Raw genomic sequence first — 24,680 nt, forward strand, 5'->3', positions numbered from 1 at the left:
ACAGATGAATGCTGAAATTTCTTTGGTACAATACCATTAATAGACACACAGTGTATTATTCAGTGTGCTATTCATCTTAAATGACTGAGTCCAAACCCAAGTCTGAGGGACAGGTATGTTAAATCAGAGTCTGTATCACAGAAATTGTGACTTGATTCTGACTCAAATCTGAGATTTGGTACTACAATATTGCTGGGTTGCGCAATTTTACGGATTCTAACAGCTGATTTTAAATATATCTGAAATAAATGAAATCACAGAGTGTGTCTTACTGCTTCCATACACACCCAAAGGGTAGTGGGGCGGTATAATGGAGTGATAAATCACGAAAATTGACCTACACACCCTACAAATAACTTAATACAAACTAATACAACATTATTAATGAAAGCCTGAACTATATCCGTGTTTTTCTTTTAAGAATAAGTTGTAGCCAAGTCAAGTGGACATACCCCCCCCCCCCTTCGTCCACAAGCGTTCTGTGGTCCGTAAGATCAGCTAATAACTCAAAATTAAAAAATCAGCTCAAAACAAGGTACGAAAATGCATCACTCAGTCAAAAAAACAGTGGGTTATTTCATTCACATTTTACAAAATAGTAATAATGTGTGTATGTCTCAAGAAGACATTCCACACTACATTGCACATTCTCTTTAAGTTTTCATCTCTCTTTTTAAGTCACATCAGTTTCCACTTCGTGCGTAGCTAGTGGCAGTTTCTCAGTACCTCAGCTGAGCCTCCCTAACCCTGCCCTGACACCCATTCGTCACCCATCTGCTCTTAGACTCTGGCCGTTACCAGCCCGGTGAGTCGCGGCTCATCTCCCCCCGCTGGGTGCAGACGCTCGACCGAGACTGACGCAGGCGGGCTTTGGGCTGCCTGCGGGCCGCGCAGCGAACTGCGTCACGGCCGTACGGACCTCGCAGAAAGTTCCTGTGATCGCAAAACGGGAAGTGAAGCCGCCGAGTGTGTAGTCGCGGCCGCTGCTGCTCTACGCCAGCTCGCTTTCTCTTTACAGATGGAGGTGGAAACTTTAAGGCAATGGTGCTACACACGCATTCCGTAACTCGGACCTTTCCGCCAGAGAGTGAATCCAAAGAGACCCGGGAGGTTCAGCCGAACATGTCGGAGTGGGATTTCCGAGCGCAGTACCTGTACCTTGTACCTGCTAAGATCATGTGCGACTTCGGCGCGGTCATGGATAGCCTGTCTGATTCGGACTGGGCGAGGTTCGGTAAGTACCCAGCTCGGAAGTGCTCAGAATCAGCCTGTTACCAGTTTACCCAGCATGAAACGTTTAATTAATGTTTGATTTAAAATACTCGGTGTCGGCAGCTGGGTAGTCTGCCTATATAAGGCGGAATGCTGACCGTGGCTGGCGCGCCGTGTGATTAATCACCATCGTTAAAAGCAATGAAAGATTTTTTAAGTCGTCATTAGAGACTTGACAACTGGGCTGTGGATCATTTTTGTGCTTGGTCTTATGTCATCTTTATCGTGTGGTTAAAAGTCGATACGATGGATGGTAACGAGACCAGCTAGATTAAGTGGTTAGGTTTTGATGGCCCTCTGTAGCTAACACAGTACATTGGAAGACGGTGAAAAATAATGTTATTGTCATTAGTCCGTGTTCACTTACAAATTCTTTACAATGGGATTAAGGTGGCTAAGCATAAGGAGCGATAAAGTGACCCACTTTGTGATTAAAGGATCCTTATTGATTGTTGTAGTGTTTCTATTTGTTTGGATTATCAGCATCATATTGCAATGAAAGGACTTACAGGGAAAGATATAAAGGTTTGTTAGAAATATTGCAATAAAATCTGCTATGTTCATTCCATTGAAAGCCTTTCATAAGTGGTTAAGAATCTAAATTAGTCTTGGTCTGATCCAGTGGCTTGTGTTTTTTTCACCTTTTAAGGTTTTAGTCTCCGTAGTGTGGTGTTTTGATACCATTTCATACCATATCAGATGTCATTCAACATATCTTTATACAGTTTTATACTGTACTGTGTATATATACTTATACTGGGCCAACGACATTTATATTGTCTTTATATTGTATACTGTTTGCATGTACACCAGATTTTACTGTGGGTTCACAAAACTCCTAGTGCCAAAATATTTGATAAGATAAATCTTGCTTAGGAATATGTGCTTGCATCAGTTTGTGTGCTTTTCTGTAACTTGGGTTTCAGGCTTCTAAACTGTCAGCTCTTTTTTGGGGTGACAGCAGTGGTCCGTGGTTAGCATTGTTGCTTTATAGCTCCACACTGTAAAAAATGTCCGTGAAATTAACTGAGAAATTCTGTAAAATAGCGACATAAAAAAAACTGTAAAAGGAAAAACAATAGAGCAGCGTATATTTGACATTAAGATTTTGTAAAATACTTAACAAAAAACAACTGTTAATTTTACAGTAAAAATATGTTCTTTAAAGAAAAATTTTTGGTAGAGTTAACAAATTACTGTAGTTTAAACGCAAACAAACTGTAATATAAAAACCAGTACAATACAGTTAAAATTACACCATAACGGTGTGAAAATAATATTTTTTTTAATCAGGTCAATTTTTTCAGGTTTATACTGAAAGAAACCGTGTTACATTTTACAAATTAATATTCTGTGCTTTACAGATGAGAAACAGTAAAACTTTAAATGATATATCAACACTTGCTTTTTGCTACGTGCGTTACGAACCAACAAGAAATAGTCCACACAACTCAGGATTTCTGGTTTGTCAGACAGCTTTTGACGGTACATTTGGGGCTACCGTCAGAACTTCGCCTCATGGCAACACCTCTGGTCCGTTGATAAGAATGTATTTTTCCACTGAGGTGATAAAAAATACTGCAGCACCGGCGGGGCTCATGTCCCAGCATGCCCCGCGCGTATTTGTAAATAGCCCTTGTATTGTTGTTGTTATTGCTAATGGTTATATTTCCTTATTGTCGCGTGTGTTTACCTGTGTCTTATGTGTACCCTGTCCGATCCCCGTGTGTAATTAGCGTCCGTAAATCTCCCACCGTGTATGCGTCTTACAGTTGAGCGTCTGACAACCTCGTGTTTCTTGTATGTAAGTGTTTCGGTGCTCTTTGGGTGCCTGGTGTAGTTCTTTTCTGGACTACTAATAAAGAGCGTGTTACCTCGGCAAGATACTGTTGGCAGCTGGGGTTACCAGAACAATTCTGTAAAATATACAGCAAAACAATAATTGCTTTTACCGAATAACATGTATTTTCTACGGAAAAAAACTGGCAGCTGTGGTTACCAGAATAATTCCGTAAAATATACAACAAAACAGTAATTGCTTTTACTGAATAACATGTATTTTCTACGGAAAAAAACTGGCAGCTGTGGTTACCAGAATAATTCCGTAAAATATACAACAAAACAGTAATTGCTTTTACTGAATAACATGTACATTTTACAGTTTAAACCAGCATATAACACACTGGACTTCTGTTATATTTACTGGTTTATACTGTAAAATTTACATGTTATTCGGTAAAAGCAATTACTGTTTTGTTGTATATTTTACGGAATTATTCTGGTAACCCCAGCTGCCAGTTTTTTTCCGTAAAAACTACGGGATTTTTTTTACAGTGCAGGGCATAAAGCTAAATCACATTCACCTGTCCTGTCTGTATGTGGAGTTGCCATGTTCTCCTCGGGTTCTAGGGGTTCTCTTCAAAGTCATCTTATTAGGTGAATTAATGTCTTTATGTTGACAGTAATGTGTGTATGTATGCATGTATTATCATTAATAGTAAAATTATTTATATTAATTATAGTAATTTCTATTATTAATAACATAATAGAATAATACAGTATGGTTATTAATTTATATTACTAATAACTATATAATAATAATAATAATAATAATAATAATAATAATAATAATACACTTTATTTATGGGTGCCTTTCAGGACACTTTCAGGTCACCTTACTTGAAATAAACAGTTTATTAACGTCTTAAAGCAACAATTAATAAGAAACTCCATACACAAATTATACAAGAGTAATAATAAAATAATTCTTGACAGAGAAAGATACTGTAGATGAGTTGTAAAGTGTACTTTAAATAGAGTGATTGAATCCAATAGCTGGATACTCAAGGGGAGAGAGTCCCAAAGTCTGGGTGCTGAGTGGCTGAAGATCCGGTCAGCCGTGGTATGAGTCTGACAGCAGGAATAGTGAGCAAGTCAGCTGAGGAAGAACATAGAGAGCAGGACAGAGTATGAGAATGTAAAACCTCAGCCAGGTAACTACGAGCAAGGCTGTGCAGGGCTTTAAAAGTAAGCAGAAGTATCTTATGGCCAGTCCTGTACTAGGCAGGAAGCCAGTGAAGCTGAATGAATGTCAGGGTGATATGATCACTAGGGATAGTGCATGTTTGGAGCCTATGAAGTAATCTATTAAGAATGACTGCATGAATGGCATTGCAGTAATCAATGCGGGAGGTAACAATGGTGAACAGTAATTTCTATGTCTCGCTGTGTGAGTTCCGGCCGAAGACAAGCAGTATGGCAAAGGTGCTTAAAGGAAATCTGAGAAAGGTTTTAATGTGAGATTCGAAAGAGAGTGACACCGAGGCCCTTTACCTGAGAGGAGTGTGTGTGCTTACCTGTGTGCCCTGCGATGGACCGGCATCCCATGCGTCCTGGTATAGACCCCTTGGTGACCACGACCAGGATAAGTGGTTTGATGGATGGGAGGATAGTTATGTTTGTAGGATACAGGATTTTTCAGGGAAAAGACGATGTGTAAAGCCTGACCAGATGGTTTCTAGTGCATGTTAAACTAAGAAGGACATTAAAGTCATATTGGCTTTTCATCCCTGAACATCATTTTCCTTTCCTCATCTGCTTTCAATAATCGATCCCCGGAAGAACAGGACGCAAGGCTTAGTGCTTCTTAGTTATGACAGTGCATTGTTGGGCACACACACAGACACTCAGGAACAAGAGGTGGTGATTTAATCTACAGATTTTCAACTGAACAGCATGTCATTGGGAAACTGGGATCACTGTGATCTCCTGAATAAGTATACTCACATATGGAGATCACACGGTGACCTGGGGGTAGGTTTAAACCTCTCACTTTGGGCCTGTCAGCATTAGTTAATGCATGCTACTATGGTTCTGTTTGAAGTGGATACAGTGTAGGTCATCAACTCTGCGGAAGAATCTATGGGTAATTCCACTGTGACTCGCGTTACATTTTAGTCCACTTTTCTAACTTGCAGCTGCTGTCATAGCCACAGCAGTGGTCCAAGAAACTTTTATCTACTGCACATGTGATTATTATAGCATAAATAACAAAATTATAAAAATTATTTTTTAAAGAATTTTAATTGAAATTTTAATTACAAATTGATTACAGCGTGACTCGCGTTACAAAAAAAGGAAAACCTTTTAAGTTCAAATGATAATAGCATGGTTTCTCCTCAAACTAAAGACATTGGACTCCATTGAATACCATAAAGATGCTCTCTACATTGCATAGTTCTGAATAGGCTAGAATGGAATTTTAACTTTTTGATTGTTACAGAGAAAATGTTACATAATATGCGTGACTCGCGTTACCGTGACTCGCGTTACCTCAAAAGCAGCACTAACTACATAATGCTCACACTTACAGAATTAAAACATGGACAGGATTTTCTTCCTGATTTTGGTAGTTGGTATGGTGAACACCTGATGATAAAAAAAAAATCTAGCCTACATGTACATATTTGATTACATTGATTAAGTGATTAACCCCATCATGGAAAGAGGTGAATTTCAATAATTGCATTTGATTAACCAAATATAGAATTTTAGCAGTAAAGTTCTCTTCTTTCATAAACATCTTAAGTAAGCCTTTTTATTTAAAGACTGGCAAAGCTGTAATGCTCACGTGAATTCACAAGGATGGGTGGCAGTAATTTTCGCACCATTTTATCAAGTGTGTAGAAAATCTAATCTGGGGTATTTGGCCACTTCCAATTTTTCCCAGCGGCCACCATGACCTTCACCTGGTATTCACCTTTTTCTATTTTCTGGACTTTAACAGGGAATATCTCCCCTTCATAACTCACAGCCCACCATTCACCAACAACTGGAACTTGGGAGGCTCCAGGCTCTTGCATCTCATTATTCTGATCAGACATGTCAGAGGTCAAGAGGAAAGTGGCAATGTTGCCATCAACCATTTTCATGCAATGGATGTCACTAATGCCTGCAATTGCTGGGGCATTTTTGAAGACTTGTTCTAGGCACAATGATTCATTGATGGCTTCTATCTCAGATGGTTTGATTTCTAGAACCCTAACATTGCTAGATGCTGCTGCTTCTGTAAATGTTGATGCATTATTTACTATGTATTTTCTAGAGATGGGCGATCCACGTTTTTTCAGTTCCGATCCGATTTCGATACACAACTGCCGATACCGATACAGATTCCGATACAAGAGCTCCTTTTACTTTGTTAAAAAAAATGTATGACAAAAAATATTTAATTAGGCTACTACAAACATACATAACGTACTGTTCCACCTCATTTGTTTTAAGCGTTTTTGAGGCATTTGCAGTTCAATATGAATATCTTCAAAGCAAATATACACAAGTGGCGAATGCTTAAAATTTTAACAGTTTTTCTCCCATTGGCATCAGCGCAGTTACACTTTTGTTGCGATGGCAGCCCCTCTTGTATCTCAAGCAACGAGTTCGCAAAACAGTCCAATTAAGTTAGCGACTCCCAAATCATCCTTTGCTTTGTTTTGTCTCGCAGTTGGGATTTTCCATTAAACGCTATTCCCACCTCAAAACCTTATTTTACATAGATTGCAAAACGCTGTGCTTCCGGTTTCTGTTAAAAGCCTAAAATACTCCCAGATCGTCACGTCTTATCTTACGCTCCTCGTACTGCGAAGGGTATGCGCATGACCTCACAGCAGGCGGAAGTCACTGTACTCACACCCACTGAGTAGCAAAAAAGACTTAGGGGCAGTGATAGCGTTCGATTTGAATTCCGCAAAAACACACATGTAAAATGGGAAAGAGCTGTCGTGCGATTGATTGCCAAAAACTAAATAAGTAAGTATAGGACGTGGATCGGTCACGCATGGCCGATTCCCGATCCGTCAAATAGTTCTGGATCGGCGCCGATACCGATCCGAATATCGGTATCGGTGCATCTCTAGTATTTTCTGCACCTAATCCCATTCCAAACCAATCTTTTTACACCGCCACCAATACCATCAACTGGGCCTTTGCCATGGCAGGTGGCAAAAAAAATCCAGGTGATTTCAACATGGTGTTTTGCCTGCAGTGGTTCTAAGACAGCAGCAATGAATCGATTTTTAAACTGTAAAGCAGGACCATCTGACCACACGGACAGTTTCTGAACATGATCAGGAAGTTGTGAAAGGATACAATCCATATAAGCCACAATTGTGTCCTTGGAGTGAGTTAAATTGTCAGAGGCTAGAACAAAAGGATGCAAACTACCATCATACCAAAGTGCAACAGTAAACATGCTAACTTGTCCATGATGCCAATGACCAGTCTGAATTTCATCTTGCCACCAGCAGGTGAAATTTTCAGCGAAATCAACCTGCAGGAGGGCCTTTGTACTTTCAAACTCATCAGTGGCATCAGACCTTTCCTCTTTGTAGGCATTGGCTTGTTGCCTCTTTATGAAGCAATGCTCCATAAACTTTGGTATCATGCCAATGAAATGTGCGATTAGATCACCAGTGTTTCCATCTTCCACTACCTTATCCAGCCTCCCATTTTCTGCATTTTTCCAAACAATCCAAGACACATTGCTCTGGATTTCTTCAGCATCGACAAGGTTTTTGAAGCCCTGTCCATTACAACAAATTTGGCATTTATTCAACCAGCATTCTCGGCGAGCTGGTGAACAAAGAAATTTCTCAGGCAGGTCAGATGTATAGAGGGGAACAGATGGCTGAACCTTATGAAGTGCTGCAATTGCTTGAATGAAATTCTCATGGTATCTGCACAGGCAGACATTATGTGGAAGCTTGCTACTATAACTAAGCAGCACATGAGGTGGCCGAAGGTAAGCAAACTTACTCTTCCCAATTTTTAAATCGGGAAACTCGTCAACAAACAAAGAAAATACCTCATTCACAGATTAAGTTAAATGTCTAACTTGTTACTCAGTCTTATGTCCACTTTCATCTGCCACAGAGATGAAATCTTTTCGACCAGGTGCTTGGCGGCTTATATCATCTCTACAGTAGAATGATTTAACTTTTTCAATTGTCTCAGCTGGTAGGGAAGTTGGCCCATCTCTTTTAGGCAGAGTTTCTTTCTCCGGCACTTCACCATGTACATAGTCATAAAGTCGTCCCAGGAAGAGACCGCTGAAGTGCTCGTTTTGCCTTCATCGTTGTCTTACCAAGGGCACTAGCACTCTTGAATGCAGGCGATTCTGGACCAATGTTGTTCCTGGCTTGTTTTAAAGCTCGATGCCTGGCCACCCTCTGGCGTACTTTTTCACAGTTTTCAGCAGCTAATCTCTTTTGCACTGAATTGGGTAACTTCAGTTCCTTTGCTTTCTTCGTACTACGGCTTTTTCTGCTCCATTCATTTAGAAGTTTTCTGTGTTCTTCGTATTTTCCAGAAGTACGTAATTTCTCACGTCTTTTTCTCTGTCTTTCTGCTGCTGTTAGTGGACTAGCAAGACTGTAATTATGACACTCAATGTGATAAGGCCTACTGCACATATCATGCATTGTTTTACCATGTTTGTTGTGTTTACATTTCGGTCTCTTTAAGTTTTACTTACATTAGTTGACATAATTAACTTGCTCTATACGTTCCTTATTCTTATTAGAACTACTTTGTTCAAAAACTTCCATTCTACTTACCTTTTTCCATGATGGATGAGACTGGATTTGAAAACTATTTTTTTCTCCATCACAATGGTCAGGCTTCAAAACAAAAGGAAGTCAGCAGGATTCTGGGTAATTAGGCAAGAGTGACCTCTGTTGGGATCCTTAGAAACTGATTATCCTTTTGTCTCAAAGAAATAATTATAAAAGATAACACTCAGATGTAACAGACAAGATGTTTTATTTTGTGACTCGTGTTACAGTACCCAAGATATTGTGACTCACGTTACAAGTGACTCGCGTTACATTTTTCTGAGCTAAATTTCTAAAGGAAATAAGGAGACATGGGTCTTATGCCCCCTTGTTTATGTTCTTTATACCTTAAAGGAGGAGATTTATAGATGACAGTTCAGTTCTCACTAGGAGCTGTTAATAACACTAACTTCAGTATGTTGGCGTGACTCACGTTACACTGCTGGCACATTCCACTTTTAACACAACTACCTGGTGGATAGCCCCAAAACTGGCAAATTTTCAATGTCATTATTGTTTGTGCATGGACAAGGGATATAATTACCAAATACAGAATCAAAATCTAACAAGAAATTGATCTTACAATGTATATCATAAAATTCATGTAAAAATAGGAAAAAATTTATTTTATCCCAATGCTAACTTCTGAGGAAGAATTTTCTAATGAATAGGCTTGTCAGTGCAAGAGTAACCATTTGTTTAGGCCCTTAGTGGTGTCCCCTGCAATTAAACCCAAATATTTCACACCAGTGCAGTAAATGAAAAATCAATCCATTTCCCCATTTAGTGTGGAATTACCCCTATAATGACACGGTGATGTGATAGTCCTCAGTCCTTATAATAGTTCATATTTAACCAGTGTCCCTCATCCAGCAGCCAAATAGACCCTCCAGTACTCACCATACTCTATGCTTCCAGTAAGTATGTAAGGCCTGGTCTAACTTTCTCCAGAAGCCATTTAAAAAAAAAAAAAAAACAATTGTACAGATTATGCTCAGATTACGTTGTTTAAGTGGATGAAAGTAAACAGAGACAAAAATCAGTATTTTGAGATGTTGTGTGAGAGACCCATATGTCAACTGGAGGACTGGATATCTCTCAGTACTGTCATGGTGGGAAAATACAGTTGGCTGTTTTTCTCTTTGAATTTTCCCGTGGGTTTATGACACAGACATCTACTCATAGGAAGTTAATGTCTTTCCTTTTGTAATACTTTGGATTCCAATAAGTCATTCCATAGCCACATCCTGCCTTTCACTATAGCGTCTAAATAAAAAGGGGGATGTTTTATGAAGATTGCTTTAGAAGGCACAATATGTGTGTTGTTTATGTCAAAAATATAGCATTTTTATTTAAAAGCCATAGCAGTGAGTACTTTTCAGGTAAAATAATAACACCACGACATAAATTTAAATGTAGAACATAACCAATTTAATGCTTCTAAATTAATGGATTAAAATGAGAAGGAGAGAAAAATTTAAATAAGCTATAACTAAAGTCTGGCTTAATGTAGTCTGTCATGCTTCATAAATGTTTGAGACATCTAGTCTAAATAGTTATTACCATACTTAAGCAAATGTTCAAGTTTAAATTGGAATACTATATTTAATAATATCATGGTGTGGTGGCGCATTGGTTAGTACAGTTTGCCTCGCACTTTTCTGCTCTCTCCATGTGTATGGAGCTTGCTGCTTCTCCACGTGTCATTCTGGGGTTTTCTCCAGGTTCTCTGTTTTCCCACCACAGTCCAAAAGCATGGTAAGGTGATTTGGAGGTGCCAAATTGCCCATAGGTGTGCATGTGTGAGTGACTGGTGTTTCAATGTGCCCTGGGATGGGTTGGTACCCCATCCTGGGTTGTACCTTGCCTTGCACCCTTAGCTTCCGGGACAGGCTCTGGACCCCTGCAACCTTGAATGGGACAAGTGGGTACAGAAGACGGATGGGATGTATGTTGTCATGATTTTTTTTTCTTCTTATTTGTCCACTGATATTGTTGTACTTTTGCAGCCAACTCACACACGAGTCTGTTGTTTCCAGCATTCCAGTCTGGCCAGCTCATCAGTAAATCGCAGCGCTAATAGAGGCCATATGGGTGGCGTAAACTCATTTTAGAAAATAATCTTTTGAGGGACTATGATCCGGTAAAATAGAAACTAGCATCCCACCATAGGTAAGGTAAAAAACAAATGTTTTTAATAAGGGGTCCTCAGATTATGCCGTCCTTGGGGGGTCCTCAGATTATGCCGTCCTTGGAGGGTCCTTAGATTACACCGTCCCTTTGTGCCGGAATGGTAGAGTATGGAGGGAAAGCCCTGACCGCAACTGATCTTTCTGTGACCCAGCATCCCACGTGCTGAGTGACCAGACTGAGGTCCGGCTGGCTCTGAAGAGAGAGAGGCGGACAGACGGCGTGATGAGCACGTGGGGCAATCGCAATGGCACTGTCGGGGACCTGCTGTCTGTGCTTGAGGAGCTGAAGCTGCACCGGGCCCGGGACATCATTCTGAGTACGAGCTGCACCCGCCCGCCCGCGCTCTCTGGACCGGGGGCGTAATTCCAGCATCCCGAGCCACCAGCCATCTAGTTCTGTAGGAACTGAGCCTTGTGCTGCCTGCTCGTGTTCCCTGCCTTTGACATTGTGTTATTCTTCACTTTATGTGTCAGTTTATATATTTATACATCCGTAGGTCAGCTGCCAAAATGTCCCCGGCCCATGGACTGCAGTCCTCCAAAGCCCCCGCTCCCACACTGCCCCCTTGACCCAGGTGACGCTCTCAGGCTTCAGGCTTTCATTTTGCTGCCAGCCTCTTGGTTTGAGATATGCTCAGCATTAATGAAAACTTTGAGAGTCTTTTTGAATGATTATAGCTGGTTATAGATAAGGATGATCCTATGAAATATAGTGAGCTACCTCAGAAGACAAGTTTAGTTATTTATGAATGAATGGCATAGTCTCTGACAATAATAATAATAATAATAATAATAATAATAGTAGTAGTAGTAGTAGTAGTAGTAGTAGTAGTAGTAGTAGTAGTAGTAGTAGTAGCAGCAGACTCTTGTGTGTAGTCCATCTGATTAAAGATGCACTGTAGTTGTTAACTGAACACAGGTGGGTAGTTCAGGTCTAGAGAGTAACAGTCCAAACTCAACTGGTCAGTGGAAACAGTATCTTAGTCTGGACTTTTAGTTTCTGGACCTGAACTGTCCACCTCTGACTCAACACCCACTCAGGGTAACCAAGCATTGTAACAGCATTAATAGCAATGACAACCTATAATTTAAAATTAACCGCATGCATTTGAAAACAGACTTCAGTCCGCTACCAGTGGTGAACCCTCTTCCCAATCCTGGCCCTCCACCTTCAGATTTGGACTCGGATCAAGAAAAAGAAGTACTCACGGTTCCACAGGTAACCATCTGCTTGAAAAATGTCTGAAAGCGCTGGCTGAATTAAACAGGCCGTGAGTTAACTTGGGTGTTCTCCACTCTTCCTCTTCACTGTCTGCATTATTAGAAACGATGTGGAATCTGGCGCCAATCTATTATTTTTCTGAGAAGAATGTAATCATCCCAGCAGTAGAGATGTGTGCTGTGGCAAAGAGGACGACAGCTCACTGAGAGAAGCAGGGGTTCCTCATGTTTTCAAGATGGTAGCAACAAGCAAAGGATGCATAGCCAGGCATTTTATATATCAAAAACCACACACTGCGCTTCTCAGAAGAATGATTTTTGGTCCCTTTAAGATCCACCAAACATTCTTTTACTTACATGTCTGTGTGTTGCCATTTGCTGGACTGTACTATTCTACCATTTGAAAAATCCCCAAATACAAATCTGACCTTGAATCCAGTTTATATGTGCAGATCTGACATTCCATTAAAATTTAAAGGTGTTTTTATTCTCTCTTCCACCACAAAATGAGCTATTTTATTTACAAAATCAACCAAAAAGAATTCCATCTTTGGAAAAAAAAAAGTGAAAGTTTCACGATTTAGATATGGATCCTCACAATGTGAGAACAAAGAACAGTAAAACAGAAGCAGGTATAAATATTTGGTTTTCTGTCATCTGTAGGTGCCTGTGAAATTTCAGCACAAATAGCAATGCTTGTGCTGCTAGTGGAGCAATGCTGAATGCTAACATAAAATTAGAGAGGACGCTTCTCTTTGCTGTTGATAGCTGCGGCCATAAAGAGCAGTACTAATAGTATTTTCATTGGTATGGTTCCCATAGCAATACTTCATTTTCAATGCTCTCTTCTGCTTTTCTTTACAGTCAGTGGTGCCCCCTGTGCCACCTTCCAATGCCATGTGCTGGTCGTTTGAGGAGGTGCAGCAAGGCACAAATAATTTCTCAGCTGCAAGGCAGGTCGGAGAAGGAGGGTTTGGACACGTGTATCGGGCGAATATGAAGAACACGGAGTATGCTGTTAAGAGGCTAAAAGAGGTGAGGCCATTGTTTATTTTATATGGTTCTTTTTGGGATCGTTAAGTGTCTTGTAAAAGCTAAATTTTACTGAATGCCTAACATACGTATCTGAAAATATTTTTTTGGCTTTTTCAAGAAATAGTTGTAAGGCTGTGTACATTACTAAAAGCAGTGACTCTCTGAATGAGGGTGTTTGCTGGGTGTAGAGGAGTAATCCATGGTGGTGGTCTTCTCAGCAGGACTCTCGACTAAACTGGACGTTTGTGAAGGAAAGTTTCAAGACTGAGGTGGAGAAACTGTCACAGTAAGGCACCGATCTCTAGCTTTTAAACATGGCCATGTCTCCTGCTCTAGCAATTTGCAGTGGATTTTCATGCCTTCGTTCTTTATTTTGACTTCTTGTTCTTTAATTTCTCCCACTTTATTGAATATTAGAATTGCAGGTTATGTTTTGCAGGTGGTTTGTTGGGATTACTAACAGTAAATTTACATTGATACAGTGTCCCATTGAGTATGAGGTGATTATGTAACATTACCTTTATTGTGTAGACAGGCTACTTTAAAACTAGTGCTGGGCAAGTTAACGCGTTATTATCGCGTTAACACAGTACTTTATTAACGCCGACAATTATTTTATCGCGAATTAACGCAGTTTATTATATTAGTAGTAGTATTATTTTGAAAGTCTGTTGCTCGCTGGCTCTGAATCAGAGCATGTGAGCGGAGTGGAGCGGAGCGTGAGCAAGGAGCGGAGCTGGCTGAATTTGGTCAGAGCGCGAAGCGGTTTTTTAATTAAGGCTGGAGCGGTCGCTCTGTCTCTCCAATTTCGCTCCGATACCGCTCACACTACGATTCTGAGGCGCGCCCAAATCTACCCAGAATTCATCTGTACAATTATCAAGACTGTTACACAGATTGGAACGAGATGGAATTCGCAAAGTATTTCACAAAGGAAACTGATAAATCATACAAGTGTACTATTCTTATCAAACGTATAGATGACAATAATGTAGAGCAAGAACAATAATGTGGTGAAACTGTTTCAGTGAGTAAAGATTCACTTTGGAATCACTTTTCTCAGAAACATGAGAGGGTGCTACACGAACAGGCGGAAGCCAAAGCAAAACGCGAGCAAGTTTTATATGGTTGTAGCATATCAAGTGTATAGTAAATTAAAGTATAAAAGCCTATAAAGTAAAGATCGGTAATCAAATAAATTCATTTTGTCATTTGTTACGATCCAGTCTAGGGTTGGACTGCAACAAAGTGAAAGGGAAGGAGGGATTGGGGAGGACAGGACAACTAGGGCTAGGAGAAGGGAACACGGGACACAGAGGGAGTCTTTTTTTATAGTTTTTTTTATAGTTTTTCACAAACACAGTACAAACACTAGGTGTAACGAACGTCAGGAGTGACAAAGGCCAAAGAAACAAACAAAAGCACATCTACCGAGTAACCCAAGCTGAGCTACCTAAGTGAACACAAAGAAAATGGTGAAACGAAACAACAATGCCTAAATCTATCTCCCTGACCAAACAAACAATAATCCCCACGTTAACGAATAAACCAGAAAGGCAGACACTCCCTACACACCTAGTGAAACACGAAACACCAAGCCGAGGCAAAGGTATCAAAAGGGAAAACCGAGAGGCGAAGTCGAAACACAGGCGAAAGTCCAAAACCAATCAAGCAATCAGAAACCAAGGCGAAAGTACAGATAAGGGCGAGGCGAGAATCGAAAGTCAAGGGCAAAACAGTCATACACAATCAATCAATCAATAAAGCAAAAACGAACAAAGAGCGAGCTAGCAGGCGAGAAGCAAGTAGCGGGCCACGAAGGGACGAAGCGGCGAACTCTTCAGCCGGTGAACCGGAAACGGCTCCGAGGGCAAGGGAGGCGGGGTCAGGTCCTGAGGGCGGAGTCGAGGGGGCGGGTGACCAATCGGCGAGTGGGCAGGACGTCCGAAGGACCTGCAGGCATCCTCCTAAACTTACAGCACGTAACACTTACGGCACGTACCCGAAACTTACGGCACATATCCCTTACGGCACGTAACCCAAACTTGCGGCACGTAACACATTCAAAGTAGGTCTAATAGGATTTTTTTTATTAAACGTAACGCTGTCAGTGAAATTTTATTTTATAGAGAGACGCAGCAGCAGCATCAACAGAAAAAAATTGAGAAATTTAAAACGTGCATGTATATTTAGGCTATTAAGCCCACTGATTCCTTTATTTTTAAGCCTATTTTTGCGTGGAATTCCATTGCCAAACCTGTCTGTTGTTGTCTATATGTTGCTTAAAAATAAATATTTTCTGTTCTGACTGGCAATGTTGCCGTTGCTCATATTTCTTTATGACATAAGGCTTCGGTTTAAGGTGACTTTTGTAAGGCATGCAGATTATTTGTCCCTCTTTTAAATTGGAGCAAGCGTGGAGCGATTTGACTGGAGCGGGAGGAAATTTTAGTGGAGCGAGGAGCAGTGTTGAGCGGAGCGGCTTAGTGCGAATTAGAGCGGAGGAGCGGGCGGAGCCAACAGCCTCGTGAGCGAGGAGCGGAAATTCTCACCGCTCCACTCCGCTCACATGCTCTGCTCTGAATACACCTACAAACCATGGGTCACAGGAGGGGAGGGATGTTGATCAGTACTGGCTTGGAATGGGCTTCATCACGCGTTTCAATCAATGAGAGCATTTGGGGTGGGGCTAAGACTGCTGCATTGTTACATGTGCTTTTATTCAGCACAAACTCAGCACCAATAATGTGAGACCACTTAAAATGTTATTATTCTATTTTTTGTTAAAATCTTTAAACATATACTTTTCAAAAACCTATTTTCAGACATGCTGAGAAATTGTAAAAAATCACATTATAGACATTTCTAGGTAAGACTTTTGAGCTCTGAAGCTTAGACACAGGGGTTGGCTACACATAGGTGAAAGAGACATTCTGAAATTTTATGTGGTTTGGTTACTAAAGTGTTAGAATTTTGGAGTGACACTCTTTTTCCTCAAAGTCAGTGGCTTTCACAATGAATATTGATTGAAACGCAAGAAAGTAGCAACAATAAAATCCCTTTCACAGTTTATTGGTAGATGGAATGAAAAATGAAACTGTGACCATATAAAAATAGAAAGCGATAAATATGATGCAGTGACTATTATTAACACTCGGGACGAGGGCATCGTCAACCGCGTATCTTTCTTGTGTATTTCAGTTTATATCTCGCTGAAATCATTATGTAGAATCATGAAAAAAACACTGACTAAATCTGTAATCGGTCTTCTTTTCAAAACTTCCATTGTTGGAAGTATTAAAGTTCTTTAAAATAGGTTAAATAGGCAAAAAAGCAAACTGTACCACCTTTCTTTGTCTTACTTGCATCAGGAGTGTATAGGACTGCTCTCAGCTGAAGATCACTATTCACGTTCTAAATAGGATGGGTTTGAACTGGCGATCTTGTGATTACAGGCAGACAGGCTTAGCACACTGAGCCATGGACACAGGTACAAGAATCACTGCTGAAAATGGCAACAATTTCTACCTATATATATTTGAAAAGTAGACCGTCCAAGGTTTCTGAGGGTGTTTTTTAAATGTGTATATGACAAAAACTCGCAGTGTTATTTAAATGATTTGGCGAAATTTCTGTCAGGCGGGACCGCTGACCCCAGAGGGTTAAAATAAAGTGCACAAAACACTACTTTTGAATTCATTATTAAATTTTGCGCATAACATTGCGATTAATCACGATTAATCAGACAAATCATGCGATTAATCACGATTAAAGATTTTAATCGTTGCCCAGCACTATTTAAAACATAAGAATATTTTAGCTAAATTGGTGATAACTTTTGTAATAATAATGATAATATTATCATTTTTATTATTATTGTTTATTTTTTATAGTTATTTATTTATTTATTATTGTTGATTGTTGTTGAACACTCCAGATATTGGTTGGTTGGTTGATTGAGTGATTCATTGATTTGATTGGATGGAATGATGGGATGGAATTAAATGACTGAATAAGGTATTGATTGGTCAAAGTCTGCTAGTTACTGAGTCGAAAAATACATTAGTGTATTGGATGGTTGCTAAAAATGTTGCGGTGATTCACAGACATATAGTTTTACACAATCATTTAAACATCATTGTCTTTGACTTCCTAAGACTTTTGCACAGTACTGTATGTCAGTTTCTCCACTGTGTAAATTCCTGCTGTGGTTTCTCTAAAAAATCTTGTTGATACCACCAATGGGTAATTGATCTTGTGGCTAGCTGCCAGAAATATATTAAGTATCTGTTTCTTACACGCAGTATTATTATTAAAAGACACATTCTGTGATAAGTCATATTCAAGGATATCTTTCAGTACCATTTAATAGGTAAAATATATGAGAATGCCCACCATTCAAATATTATAGCTATTGTCTGTCCTCATATTCTCCGTAACTTTGGATCAGTGGAGTGTATCGTGTTTTGCGCATTAGTTGTTCTTGGTTGTTGCTATATTTAGTGCTTTTTTCAGTTTAATTTTTATACGTTCTTTAGATGTGATATGGTGTACATCACCATATCAAAAAGTCTGTAGTGGTTAGTTTCAGTATTTTGATTCTTTACTCTGCTATTGGCAATGTAGTTAAATGCATCAATTAAAATGTAACCAATATTCATGTCATCGTCCATAACAATAATACCTAACTTTGCTAATTTCATGAACCATTCATCTGTTCATCCATCCGCTGAGCATGGAGGCTATCTTAAGAAGCAAAGGGCACAGATACGAACACCATGGGTGTGATGCAAGTTTAAATATCACTAAATCTGCTGCTGAAAACAAACTGTTTCAAAACGATACCTTACTTTGTAGCTGATGGTATTTTTTAGCAGCAGCAACAACAATAATATATTTGTAATGTCGAGCGGCTGGAATGATGCTCGTTGAAAATGCCTCTTTCCATTTAACATCATAATCTGTGCCACAATGGAACTGTGGAACTTAACGAAGTAGTACTCTTTAAAAAAAAAACAAATTAATTTACATTAATTTATTTATCAGATGCCTTTGTCCAAAGCTACATACCAGTGAGGCAGATAATGCATCACAAGGACACAGCTGGGAAGGAGCCACATCTGACGCAAGTGGTACTATGCTGAGCTTCCAATGAGTGACTAGACAAACGTGTAACATAGTTATGGGAACGAGATCTAAGCAAAGAAGACTAAGGGGGGGGACATGATCCAAGTATATAAGATTTTAACAGGTCTGACTGTTAATGGCTACTTCAGTATTTAGTTTAAATACTAGAACTCGTGGCCATAGGTGGAAATTAGCAGTAGAACATTTTTAAATGGATTTGAGAAAACACTTCTTTACACAGCGTGTAGTTAGAGTATGGAATCGTCTTCCTATTAATGTAGTACAAGCTAAAACCCTGGGTTCCTTTAAATCAGAGCTAGATAAGATTAGAACAACTCTGAGCTATTGGTTAAGTTCTCCCCAAACGAGCTTGATGGGCCGAATGGCCTCCTCTCGTTTGTAAATTTATGTTGTTCTTATGTTCAAACACAGTCAGAACCTAACATCAGAAAGCTAAACACAGGAATCCAGTAGGAACTTTAGTCATTAATAAAATGAGAAGTTGTGTAATTAATCCCTGCCTGCGAGAGGCTTTGGGCCCCTCTGATCCTGTCCAGGACAACTGAAGGATGGGTAGATGGACCCTGGCCTTTAAACAGTCTATGTTTTAGAGCTAAATACAAGGCTGGCGATATGTATCCTACAGCTGTGTTAAATCTTTATGTTGGACCAGAAGTGTCCAGTGGATGTTCATATTGCATGAATTTTTACTTATTTAACAATGTCAAATTTACTTGAATTATGCATTGACTCAGCAGAGCCCCCCCCCCACATGCATACAACAGACAAAACCATTAACATTTAGATTTTTTATACTCAAGTACATATGTAGTGTTACAAATACTGTACCATTTATTGAGCAAAAAATGTTTTCTGGTACCAGTTGACCTGTATTTGTAGTGTTAAAGACCACAGTGATTTGCTTTTGTGTGGTGCAGTGTACATTATTTACTAATTGGTTGATTGAGTCCATTTATTTATGAGGTAAATGAAAAATGTCCTTGTGCTCCAAGCCCTGTGCTGTAGGTCGAGTGTTGTTTTATTCGTTTATGCATTTCTGCCTACAGATACCGGCATCCTAACATTGTGGATTTTGCGGGATATTGTGTGGGAGGAGGGACACACTGTTTACTCTATGTTTTCATGCCCAATGGCTCTCTGGAAGACTGGCTTCACAGGAAGGTAAACGCCTCGTTCTCACTGTCATTAATGAGCAAAACGGGCAGTAGATTACAGGGATTATACCAGCCGATGTAATTCCCTCAGACTGATTTACATATTGCTTGTGTTCAGTGCCATCTGAATTAATTCACCATTGCTGTCTTTTAATATTTTTTTATAGAATATATTTTTTTATTTTGTGTTCAATTGTTTATTGAATGCAGATGTGTATATATATATTTTTTTCAGAATAATGCTGCCCTCTCCTGGCCACAGCGTGTCAATGTGTTGCTTGGGTCAGCTAAAGCCATCCAGTTCTTACACAACAGCAACCCACAGCTCATTCATGGAGATATTAAGAGGTGACTCATTCTTTGGACAGCTAGCTGTTGAGTAATATCCCAGGGCTTAGGATAAGAGGAATGATCTTAACATTGGAATACCTGCCCCCCAGAGGGGAAAGACGGATGTTCTTTGTCCTTATAATGTGCAGATTGGTGATCACTCAGCATTCTCAAATTTCTGTCTAAACAACTAATAAAAGCCTTGGAAACAATATGCTGGCATATATCTTGCTTGTTACTGATTTCTCACAGTTCTTTACAGGTGACTTTATTTATTGTGAGGTTTAAATTTCACCTTAAGTCGCTTCTGTCACAGGTACACAACACGAGTAGTGCTACAGTTGAGTGACTTCTGTCTTCTCATGCAGAGCATTTTATCTCCTGGTTTCCTCTTCGCAGCTCAAATATCCTCTTAGGGGAGCATATGGAGGCAAAGCTGGGGGACTTTGGATTGGCTCGGTTCTGCCATAGTCCGCATGGGAAATCCATCAGAACCACCACTGTGGCTCAAACCAAAACAGTGCGCGGGACACTGGCTTACCTGCCGGATGAGTACGTCAAAGGGGGCGAGCTGGGACTGTGGATCGACACCTACAGCTTTGGCGTGGTGAGAGCGAAAGTGCAAATTTCAGTGAAAGCAGTCAGTCTCTGGAGAATGTTAAACTGGAGGCCTGCATATATATTCTGCTTCTTCTATTCCTCAGGTTTTACTGGAAGTACTGACTGGTCGCAGGGCAATGGAAGTAGACAGCCAGTCTCGAACCTTGTATCTGGTAATGAGAAAATTAGCTTCACTATGTGACTGCTATTTCCAGAAGCCCCTGAGCTATTTGAGTTGTCAGAAGCCCCACCCCCCCACTATTTTCTATTATAGTGGGTGTGTGTGTATGTGTGATCCATGTATACATTACATTGTGGGGAGCGAACGTTCAATTATCTAAAAATCTGTGACTGCAATCAAAAAACTAAAAATGCCAGAAGTCTTTGTTGGGTTACTTATGGTTAAGGGTAGGATTGAGTATAGGTTATAGGTTGTCATTGTTGGGATTCGGGTTATGTGGGGGACACTCCCCACAAAGATAGGAGTACAGATCTGTGTGTGTGTGTGTGTGTGTGGTGGGGCGGGGTGGGGGGGGGGTGTAGGTGAGGTGAGGAGTGATGAAAAAGGGGGCTTTTTAGCAGTGGCTAGTAGGCCTCAGCTCAGGAAAGCCGTGCATTACAGCGCCCCTGGCTATTTCAGATGATAACAAGCTTGTTTGTCCTCTACATGTTTGTTTTTAAAGCTGCTGGTGTAAAATTTGCACTTTATGAAGAGTGAAGCAGTGAGGTATATTATGGTTTCATGCAGCACATTGTTCGTTTTCCTCAATAGAGAGATTTGGTTATGGAGTGTGAGGAAGAGGGAGAAGCTGCAACACACATCTGGAAGAAACACTTGGATCCCCAAATTGCACCTGCGGATAAGCCAGGCCCTTTGGAGGCTTTGGACATCTCGTCGTTGGCATGCCGCTGTCTGGACCGTAGGAAAAAGAAGCGCCCCCCGATGGCCGAAGTGAGTAGTGAACTGTCAGGCCAGATAAACGATTAGATGAGCTCCTGCATCTTGAGCAGAAGCCTTATACTGTTTACTGAAATATGATGGATATGAGCAGCTACTGAACACTATTTCATAAATCACTCAAGTTCAATTTTTATATGGGGAAGATCTGGAAAAGAAGCATGACGAAGTCTGACGTTTACCTTTGTTGGTGTAAATATATCAGCGTCTTATATTATTGCTATTCTTTGTCTTTCCTTCTTGTAATTATTTCTGCATTGCTTGTTTTGTTCTTCAGGTATTTGAAAGGATTCAAGAAATTAGTACAGTACAAGAGGTGGCCACGCAGAGGTCTCCCAAACCTTGCATCCACTCAGTCCCCAGACATCACTCTCCTCCTACTGCCCCTCCCTCTGCTTCTGTTGACCAATCCCTGGCATCCCTCACTGAACAAGAACTGAAGTTGGAACCCCAAGAGGACACTTATCACTGCCTCCCAAATCAACACTCCGGCCTGCCTCAGCCTAAAACACTTTGCTCACAGGGACAAACATCAGGGACGACCAGTGAAAGTTGGGGACCTCGGCCACCCTCCTTCCAGGTCCCTTGTGAGTCTGATGAGAGTCAAGGCTACTCCCAGTACAGTGCCTCTGCTCAGGCATCATTTTGTCAGAGTAGAGCTGTCCAGTCTCCTTCTCTTTGCCAGGACTGTCAGCTGGAAGCTGGGAGCTTATTGAGGTCCACGCAGGCTAGTGCTGCACAAGCAAGATCTCTGACAGGTAAAAGAGAAGCATGTCTGTATATCTTATAATATATAAATTACTGGTTGGCAACCTTTTGATAAGTGTCCACCCCCACGACCCCCACCCACCCCCCCTTCTCCAGGCAATGACAGTAAAAGGATTGTTGTAAATTCTGTCAAACAACGTTTTGTCCAGAAGATGGCACTCTATGAGGAGGGAAAGATTCCAATGTCTGACCTCCTTTCGTCTGATGGTAAGACTTCTGTTTTCTGCATAAATATACTGTGTTTAAATCAGAACAGATGCAAGGCACACTAACAGTTCTGATAATTTTATTTTGGAGACTGCTTGAATTCAGGAAAATTCATACAATGTAAGTAAAATTCATACAATGGTCCATAGCTAAGATGTATGTTAAAAATCTGAATTGTGTCATTAACAGATCAAAATTGCAAATGGAACAAAATCTGTAAACTTGTGTATGTCCTACCAGTGACCATTTAATGCTCATTTTGTTTGGACTATAGAAGCTAAGACACTGATTTACCAAATGCCATGGATATTACTACTAACAAAATAACAAAAGAAAATTGGCCAAGTTGATACTTTTCTACCTCTGGCTGTTGGGCACATTCAGACCTGATAGGGATACTTCAAATAAATCGTATTGCAAAGATATGCTGTACATGTATAGATGAATGCGTGAAAGGAAGTAGCTGTCATGCCAGTAAATCAAATCTGAACTATTCCTTCCAAAATATGGCTTTCATAATTTGCTTGTTTCCTAGGCATTTGCAATTATATTCCCTCTAACACTGAAGTGCTATAAATGGATGGTGGCCTACGTAGCCTGGTGCTTGATGAGTAGTAAACTAGTGCAGTTGGATGCACAGATGGTGGAACAGATTAAAAATGTGGTTTGGCAGCAGGCCTGTAGCCTGGGTTGAACCACTGCTGTAAAGATGTGCATGCTACATTTTTTCAAAACATTACAGCATTCTGAGGTATCATGAAGTTTTGTCTCTCCCAAAGAAAAATCTGCGCTCTTGTTTTTGACGTAAAAAAAAGATAAACATTTAACCTAACTTTGGATATTTCATGTGACATATCCATTCTTTCAATGATTCTAAAGGCACAGGAATATTTTACATACCTTTTGGCCTGTCCTTAGCTGATGGTCACCGTATTTGGTATTCTGTTAATCACATTCCTGTCCTCTTCACAGATGGCACGTGCGGGCAGAGCCGAGGACCAGAGGAGAGTGATGAGTTTGAAAGTTCGTATGCGGAGGCCGGTCGACCACCTGAAAACAGGCCTTTTTAAACGTGGACAATTACCATACATGAAAGTGCTCTTTCAGATTTGCATTTCTAAATTGAACAGTGGGGCTACTTCTAAATATGTCCCGACAGTTACATGTTACTGTGATAGGTAAGTAGTAAGCATAGATTCTGTCTCCCGATTTAGATCTTTTTGATTGAGGTTGATTTTCTTTATGTAAAATGTATTTCATTATAACATTTTGAAAATGCATTTTTGAAACTACAAGTGACTTTTTATTTATTTTTTATTTTTTAAACAAATCTTTTCCACTTATTTGTTCCACTTATCAGAAACTGCAGTACCTTTGCTACCAGTTTTTATTTACATATTTGTAAGTTCAATGATAAATCTGTATATGTATGATTGAAGATCTCTCTTCAGATGAAGTTCTCATTACCAGAATTGTTTACAGGATGTTATATTGTATGAGCCATGTTTCTATATGGCACTAAGTTGGTAGTATTTTGCATATGAATGCACTGTATTTAGTAATCAATGTAATACGTTGGATTGTTGTTATTTAAATCTGTAATACATGTCAGGTGTTAGAAGCAGTGGTTCATGAAGGGCTGCAGAAAACTTTTGATATCTGGAATGGTGTGTATTGTTGCTACTGAACCAGAACATGTTTCCTCCAGTTGACCAAAAATTACAGTGCTGTACGAGGGATACTTTATATGGAATCTTTTTATTTGTGTAACAGTCACACTTGATTAAACATTCTTAATGATCATAGTAGAAGCTGTTAAAACAAGATTGTTTTAAATTCCCTTAGTGTTAGCATTCCACTTGATATCAGCAATACAAAGCAGATATATTAAAATAGCTTTTAAATTCCATACCATTGTCTTGAACTTTCTTTTTAAATCTTTACTCTATCAGTATATTTCTCAAAAGCATGATACTGGTTTTGACAGTATACCCACATAAATCATTAATTTCTCAAAGCAAAAGTAGTAAACAAGGAAATGATTTGCTATGTAAGGTGGCAGAGCTATGGATGTATGCAAGATCAGTGCAACTTTTTGGGTCATGTCAAATGTTAAAGTGTACTGAAGGAGCTTTCATATACTGTATCTCTAATGTAGAAATAGCACAATGACCATTTTTAAAAA

The 24,680-nt window shown here is 39.9% G+C and overlaps 1 protein-coding gene across 2 annotated transcripts; it reads left to right on the forward strand.

Moving 5' to 3' along the window:
- Positions 1-1,031: 1,031 nt before the first annotated feature.
- Positions 1,032-24,404, forward strand: irak1 (interleukin-1 receptor-associated kinase 1). Of its 2 annotated transcripts, none has more exons than XM_023835873.2 (14): positions 1,032-1,234; positions 11,227-11,391; positions 11,572-11,649; positions 12,193-12,293; positions 13,160-13,330; positions 13,549-13,616; positions 19,525-19,639; positions 19,868-19,980; positions 20,362-20,569; positions 20,667-20,735; positions 21,335-21,514; positions 21,798-22,278; positions 22,385-22,495; positions 23,468-24,404. In XM_023835873.2, the coding sequence occupies exons 1-14, from the start codon at positions 1,042-1,044 to the stop codon at positions 23,563-23,565; spliced, it is 2,151 nt and encodes a 716-aa protein (XP_023691641.1). In that variant the 5' UTR covers positions 1,032-1,041; the 3' UTR covers positions 23,566-24,404. The 2 variants fall into 2 exon arrangements, with proteins under 2 accessions (XP_023691641.1, XP_023691642.1); XM_023835874.2 differs by having other exon boundaries at positions 13,552-13,616.
- The last annotated feature ends 276 nt before the right edge of the window (positions 24,405-24,680 follow it).

Source organism: Paramormyrops kingsleyae, chromosome 6 (assembly GCF_048594095.1).
Source record: "Paramormyrops kingsleyae isolate MSU_618 chromosome 6, PKINGS_0.4, whole genome shotgun sequence".
Lineage (NCBI taxonomy): Eukaryota > Metazoa > Chordata > Actinopteri > Osteoglossiformes > Mormyridae > Paramormyrops > Paramormyrops kingsleyae.